Source organism: Mycetomoellerius zeteki, unplaced genomic scaffold (assembly GCF_001594055.1).
Source record: "Mycetomoellerius zeteki isolate Tzet28-1 unplaced genomic scaffold, Tzet1.0 scaffold68, whole genome shotgun sequence".
Taxonomy (NCBI): Eukaryota; Metazoa; Arthropoda; class Insecta; order Hymenoptera; family Formicidae; genus Mycetomoellerius; species Mycetomoellerius zeteki.
The window spans coordinates 191,476-199,498 of NW_017257697.1; the positions used below are offsets into that span (position 1 = coordinate 191,476).

The window sequence follows — 8,023 nt, forward strand, 5'->3', positions numbered from 1 at the left end:
CCCCCTATGAGTAGCCATATATCCCACTTCTATAGAATATATGGCAAAAGTGTAAGGGTTTCAAAAAGTTAATTTTTTAGTATGAAAAATTAATATATATTTCGGATTCCTATATAATATTTTTTCCATAGTAGTAGAAAGTATGAAGTTTTTACTGATAGTTTATTTGCCTTAAATATGGTAAATAGTACTTGATAAATTAAATCTCCCTTAGGTGCGGCTTATCTCCCTTATGTACCGGGTTTACTCTATACATATATATTATGTATTTATTTAATAAAATATGCAATAAAATTAATACAACATTGATAAAGGTGATATTTCGATAGTAATTTGAATTCGTCTTGAACATCTACTTACAATATTATGGAAAAAAATTGTATAGCGCCATTTAAAAAATGTAAGATGACTTTGATTTTTTTATGAAAAGAAATTTTTGTTAATATTTGTTTATTGCATATGTTGTCTGCATATGTAGCCTGTACGAAACAGATAAATATTCACCTTTCAACTTTTTTTAAAACTGTTTTTTTAAAGTGTCCGAAAAGTGCGGACCGTTACGCTGAACACCCTGTATATATTTACTTACAAATAAAAATGATCCGATTAAATTTGCTGTGATAATATAATAACATAAATAGGCGAAATTATTATGTGTTTAATATAGAAATCGATAAAGAGGTATTTTTTGATCGCATTGATAACCTTCAGAATATCCGCAGTCATATTTTAAGTTAAATGTTGACGGAATGACATACATGGAACGTGGATTTTATTAAAATTCAATTTGCATTTTACTCGGTTATATTTCAATAAAAAGAAAGTAATGATTGAGCGAGGCAAATATATCGGCGACGTTTATGGGGTTACATAATGAGATAAAAATAAAATAGGGATATTAATTATTAATGATTACCGTGTATCAATGCTTAATGAAACACGGATCAAGACCTTTGTTTAATCAGTACACGTGCGGGTCAGTTAATAATTAATGCTCTCGTGTAATCAGAGAAAAGCCTTATTGTTGCGATATTTGTTTCTCGTAGAATATTAACACAGCCGTTCTGATAAAGCAAGCAAAATGAGCAATACAATTTTCTTTCTTTCTTCTATTATTGAAAAATGTATTCCTTACAGTTCAGTGATTGGGAACAATATGAATCTATTACAGAAATAATGAAGCAGAACATGAATAATTCTGTTAGTAGACAAACGCAAAAACGTTCCAAGATAAAGTAAAAGAATATTGCTTTCAAATAAAGTCTTCGTATACATTTTATGCTTCGAAGTTGTCCGTTTTCATTATTTTTACAGCTGCCATCTCCAATAGTATTTTATAATACTATTTTGTAAAACAACATACGATATAAAATAAAAACAAATATATTTTAAATTTTCATTTTAAAATATTTGTTTTTATAAATAACAAGCGTTTTTAATAAATTGGTAATTAATTTTTATACATGATGAAATAATATATTGTTTTCCTTATACATTTGTAATATAATAAACGTTTGACTAAAAGTAATGCTAATCATTAGTACAACATTTGTTTTATTTATTATATGTAATGAAATCTTATTTTGCTTCGCTTTATTCATAATGAAATTCATTATTATCATATGTATTAATATATTAATATATAATATACATAAGATAAAAGGAAAAAACACAATTGACTGTTTAATTTGTATAATTTTATGCAATTGTTTAATTTGTTTAATTTTATGCAATTGTTTAATTTGTTTAATTTTATGCAATTGTTTAATTTGTTTAATTTTATTCAAGAACTGTTATCTCATTTGTAATGCAAAATGCAAGTATCGTCTCTAATATTATTTTGACAATATATTTTTTATAGGTGGTGACACCGAAGGATAATCTGACGGCTGCACCTGGTAAGATTGATCAAGCCGATATGTTTTGCGTGACTGGTCTGCACGCCGATCTATCTGCAATTCAGGGCTTGATTATCGAGGGGATCGCGACTGCTATTCTGATGATGATAGTATGCTCCGTTTGGGATCCAAGAAACGAGAAAAATACAGACTCAGTGCCGATCAAGTTCGGTTTAACAGTGATTGTGCTAGCGACCGCGACCGGACCTTACACCGGTTGCAGCCTGAATCCTGCAAGATCGTTCGCGCCTGCATTATGGAATAATCAGTGGAGGCATCAGTGGATCTATTGGTTCGGACCGATCGGCGGCGCCCTTATTTCCTCATTCATATACAAATCTATCTTCGGCATTCCCGAAAAAATCGAGGAAGAAGAGCCTGTACCTGAAGCTATCGCGCTTAACAGCGTGGATCTCCACAAAACAGAGGTGAGACGTAATAATTAATCCTAATCATATTCAGCTCGAAATTTCCTCAATTGATATTTGCAAGTGCAGGGTACTTTAAATTAATGTATCTTTGCTTAAAGTTAATATAATTGAATAATTTTTTTTTATTTTGAACGTCAAAATTCGAGGAATAAGCTTATGTAAAGTTAAAATTATGTAAGGTTGTAAAAAACATTTGCTATAAATAATTTTTTACAATGTATAATAGTTGAAAATGTCTGGTACTAGTCCGCTGGACTAGTAAATATCAATTGTTAAAAGGAATTTATAACAATATGAACATTGGATTTATTTTATGACATTTGATTTTCTTCGTTTTTAGAACTACGAAACATTCGCAAACCATGCAGTTAACAATATATATATATATATAAGCAAAAAGTGCAATATTTAAATTTATTAGATACATATGATTAACATAAAATAGGAATTTTGGCATATGAGTACCAAAGAACACTTTTCATTGAATATGATTTTAAAATATAGATACAATGCATTATTTATTATTATATAGATATTACAGAGAAGTATATATAGGGTATCCCGAAATTCGAGGATAATATTATTACAGCGTGAAACTTCGTGAAGAATTATATAATAAGTCGAAAAGTCTTCTACCATTCAATTTTCGCAATTTTCCAATTAGAAAATGCAGTACTGGAAAATTAATACAAAATTCTGAAAAAATTCTTAAAGCTCTATGAGAAGAAAATAAACAATTTTTGTCTCTTGCTGTTTTTCTGTAAAGTTGATAATACTTGAGTAAAAAATTATTGAAAACTAATATTCGGCGATATTTGATAATTAATATCTTATCAACTATTCCGAAAATTGCAAAATGATAGAAGACTTTTCGACTTCATTTTTCACGAAGTTTGACATTATAATAATACTGTCCTTGAATTTCGGGACACCCTGTATAATTCATTGAACGTTTGTTTTCTGTGTATATATAAAATATTTGAAATGCTTATTTTAAATTAATACAATCTTTTTGTCATTATACACTTCGAATATAATTGAAGTAACATTAATCGATGTGGAACCACCTTTTGTTTTATGTGCCCTAAAGTCCTTAAAGTAAGATAAAAAATAGCCGTGTATCTTGCGCGTAACCAGAACTGTATCTCGTTTCAGCAATAATTCTTGTTAACGACGTTTCGGCAAAATTAACAGCCATTTTCGTGCTACTTTAAATGACCCCTTAAAATACGGGAGAAACGAGGCTCACGTGGCTTTATCATGTAAACGCCATGCCCACCATGCGTCAAGACTTTTTACATGACGCGGATTATCTTGTAAGGGCCGGCCATAAAGGTCGACGATAAATCGCTAGGTGGGCAGGGAAGTTCAGTAAAACTGGTTTTACGAGACGTTACCGGAGAGCTGGATTTAATGTCGTCGGTTTACCCGATCGTCGATGCACTGAGCTCTAAAGTGGATAAGAAAAGAAGCCGTTCGTTCCGACGATATTGTATTTTATTCTTACATATCTTCTTGTTTCGTCAAGGACGAAACGTGCGATTTTATCTGCGTTTACAACCGTTTGAAAGTCCTTTGAACAAAGACGACTCGTTTCGAGACGTAAAAGTGCTTTGAGAGCGTATAATAGTGCGAGAATATTAAAACGATCCTTAAATCCGAATGTGAATCTACATCTCTTAGGGCAATATTTATAGTCCGTTCTTATTTAAAGACCGTTTTAAGACGCTAATACGGCTCTTTGATTGGTTCGTGACTTCTTAAGATTGCACTTAAGGTCTTGAATATAAAATCTAACTATGAATACCGGCCTCATTCTCTTGCATCATCATCTAAAATTATATCTATTGTTATACGGAAAGAACAGTTTTGCTGAAATAAAAATTTAACTATGATGCAGATCTGAAAATAATTTCGTTGGATCATCAGAATAATTACGCAGAAGGTTTAAACATTGATGACAATGTTTGCAAAAAGTTTTAACTTCTAGCAGCTAGTTGAAGTGTCCTGCATAATTAAGTATTTTGATGGCTCAAACAAAATTATTTTCAGATCCGTATCTAGTTAAACTTTTAGATACTTCAGTAAAACTGTTCATTCCGTGTAAGAAATGTACGGTTTTTTTTGGTTATTATATATAAGAAAGAACTTTCTAATCTTAGGAGAATTACTTTTATGCTATTTCGTTGCAAGTAGTACAGAAAATGCTTTAATTTTAATTAGAAACTGTCGTGCAGCAAAAAGAGCTCTCTTCATTCTGTTCAAGTTTTAATTAAAGCAACGGTAGAATAATATTTGCGAAACCGCTATTTATTAACCGCAGCATAGTGAGCAGTCAATAACCGTTATTCAGTCAATCCGTGATTATTAGCGATCCTCAAACATCCTCATTTTCCCATATCGTGCGCTGAATATTTCCGCGATTCAATTTGCGGTTTTTAGCTTGGTCGCAATCACGATTCGAAATGACGCTCCGAAAATTAACCGACACATTCTTCTGCTGTTTATCTTTCAGCAGTCATAATTTGGTGGCAAGGACGGACACGACGACCGTACTAACGGACGATAAGAAGCTAAAACTCGATCGACGCTTTCTCAATGCGAGGAATATCTTCCGGACTTGCGAGAGATAGGGTAAGATAGGTGCTTTAGAACACATGGATGATTCAATGGCGAGTCCAGATGGCCAGGATCGCGAGGAAGCTTCCGAAGCTCAACCAGGATATACTCACAATACCTGGGGTACACAGGATAGACAATCGTCTCGATTCGACCGCTGAATAGTACGTGTTAGTCGTCAACGTAAACTGATGCAGCAGTCATCACATGTGTACATCATGTACAACCGCAAGTCACGCTGTTTCATTGTCAGTTAACTCTAGAAATGCGCATCATTATAAATCATTGCCTTCGACAATCCGGTGTGAACGTAATTCAATTAAGGTAGAGAACGAGACGTAAACTATCGTAATTGTGAACGTAAAATAACATAGAAAAAAACATATACGTAACCCCATCCACACAATAGCTTTTCACGACTTACGTATATACGTTTTTCTTTGCTTTACCTGACGTCCACGATTACAACAGTTACATATCGTTCTCTGTCATCAGCTTAAAACAATAGTAAGTGAAAATCAACATTCGAGTTCGAATCAACATTCAAATTGAATTAAAACTTGAATGTGACCCAATTAGGTTAATACACCTCCAATTTCATCGAGTCTAATTAAGTGTAGCGTGATGTCTGCCTATTTATTCAGGGATTTAAACTCACAGTAAAACTCTTGTGTGATGCGTGAAAGCAATCTTGACACAGTGCCCTCGTAATCGCGATAAAACGTTAATTGTAATTATATGAAATGTGAAATTAATTCCAAGTGAACCGTTATTTTGCCACTTTCTCTCTATAATATAGTGTACGTTCGTTTGTTATAAGTGTCCAGATCATCTAAATGAGTTTATTGTATGTGTATATATTTACTTGCTCTTTCTATCCATTATACGCTAGAGACAAGTTACACACCTGCGACTTAATAGAGAGAATGTGTAGCGAAAAAAATAAATTTGTAAAATGTACCTAGTCATGCACGCGTGTGCGTTAATATTTTAACTTTTACTATATACGCAGTTTGACAATGAATAAAATTATGTATGATATATAAAACTTGTGCTATATTTTTGTTCTCTTTGTACGCCTCCCGAATGATTTCATATAGTTGTACGTAATCCATTTACACTTTGCAATACCTTTACGCGATATCGCTTGACGAATCGTTTCCATGTTATTCGCTCAATTAAGCAGAACAGACCATTTTGTACTCGCGTTTGTTAGTCGTCCGATCCGCCGGAAGCGGAAATGTCGATTCCCGTGCGGCCGACCGATGACTTTTTACGAACCTATTTTTGTTACATAGATGCACCATACACACATTCGTTATTTCTATAGTTACGCGGATATATATATTTGCCCGGAGCTATTGCTATGGCGGGAAAAGCATTTCATTCGCCGGGGAAAAGGATCCTTTCCTGCCGATATGGCAGCTTTTTTTTTCTTTTTAGTTTCCGTGAGCCAACAATTCACTATTTATATAGTTTATCAAGAAACGCACAAATACGTAGTAAGTCCGACAGAATCTCACTGGCTACGTTTACACTGTACATTTAGGCCACGGCCTATACAATAGACGTCCTTGTTTATCCTATATATTAAACAAGGACGTCTATTGTATAGGCCGTGGCCTAAATGCACGGTGTAAACATAGCCATTAACTATTTGTCCGTCCGTGCATATACCATCTTAAGATGTACTTACTAGTAATTACTCTTATTTCTTGTAAGTCTTGCGATAAATAACCTCACACAATTATAAAAAGAGTAATTTATAATAGAATATTAAATTGGGAGAATTAAAATGTTATTTAGTTTTCAAAATTTAAATTTTTTAAAACGTATACATATATTAATTAAACGTTAAAAGTTAACTTTTTAACTTGCTCGATGGACTTGTTGGAAATAACATTTCCCGTGATATTTCATAATTGCTTGTGAAAAAATATTACATTTTTAAATAGAGTGTAATGAAACTGTTGCTATGTGTTACGTGTTTCTATTGAAAATAATATTGCTATTGGAATAATGTACTCCTTTTCTGTTTTATTATTTTATAATTTTTTAGTTATGACAGAACAAGTCTTTCGATCAATATAACTGCGCAATTTTATTTCGTATAATATCTTATAATATTGCTATAACACTTAAAAAAGAATGCTAATAATCTTCGTATGTGCATTTCAATGGAGTTTTAAGCTTGTAGTGCAATAAATAGAAACGCGTAAATAAAAATAACAACTTTGATTGAAAAGGATTGAAAGTCGAGTGTCATCGAAAAAATATGACATGCGTAAAAAGTGTAACTTTTTGATTTTCCTCTTTGCCGCAGGCCGTCTGCATCGACAGATTTTTGCAACTCGTTTTCACGATCTACACTGCCTACGATCACATCGGAATACAAAATACAAACACTCTCTTCATCAGTTTATCCGAAACGACGAAAAAATACAACAAAGACCAGCGGCGTTATCCTCGTACGCTTTAAACGTTACGCGTTAATCGGCCATCGATTGCAGAACCATTTGCAAGCGCAAAATATTTGTAGTATCATTCGTAGTACCGTTTAAATTATAGTCGCCTAACAAATCACGTGTAATTGTCTCTGAGTACGTATGCGATCATTAATACCGGGCTTTGACTATGACATATTGCAACGTGTGTGCTGTGGAAATGGGAACAACAATGGGGAATGTACAGTACTTTTGTTCTTCCCGCAATAATAAATTACACCGTCTGTTTTTATCACAATAAGCCATTATCAGCTGTGTAATTTCATGTACCTTAATAGGCAAGTAAAAACAGTTCCCTAAATATTATAAAGCGACACATGTAAATACGAGCCCGTTGAACTGCATATTATTCATTTTCTCTCCATTGCTCATTATTGTATACGCGATTCTTTCTTTCTTTAGTACTTTCAAAGCAATATCACAAATATTGCTTTGAAAAGAAATATTTTGCTGAGAGATCTAAAATTTTACTGGATATATAAATCTAAAAATAACTTTATTGGAATTTCGTATCGGTTGTTTATTTTATAGAATATCAAACTTTTTGCAGCATTGCTTATTATTTTTAAGT

At 32.7% G+C, this 8,023-nt stretch overlaps 1 protein-coding gene across 4 annotated transcripts in view; it reads left to right on the forward strand.

Annotated features, from left to right (window-relative positions):
* The window catches only part of LOC108728969 (aquaporin), a 22,809-nt gene extending 16,850 nt beyond the window's left edge, over window positions 1-5,959 (forward strand). For 2 of the 4 annotated variants that reach the window (XM_018457831.1, XM_018457835.1), the window contains exons 4-5: window positions 1,862-2,326; window positions 4,845-5,957. In XM_018457831.1, coding sequence (XP_018313333.1) covers window positions 1,862-2,326; window positions 4,845-4,853 — 474 coding nt within the window. In that variant the 3' untranslated portion in view covers window positions 4,854-5,957. Of the gene's footprint in view, window positions 1-1,861; window positions 2,327-4,844 lie in introns of all 4 variants that reach the window. The other 2 variants (XM_018457834.1, XM_018457832.1) reach the window with 2 other exon arrangements.
* The last annotated feature ends 2,064 nt before the right edge of the window (window positions 5,960-8,023 follow it).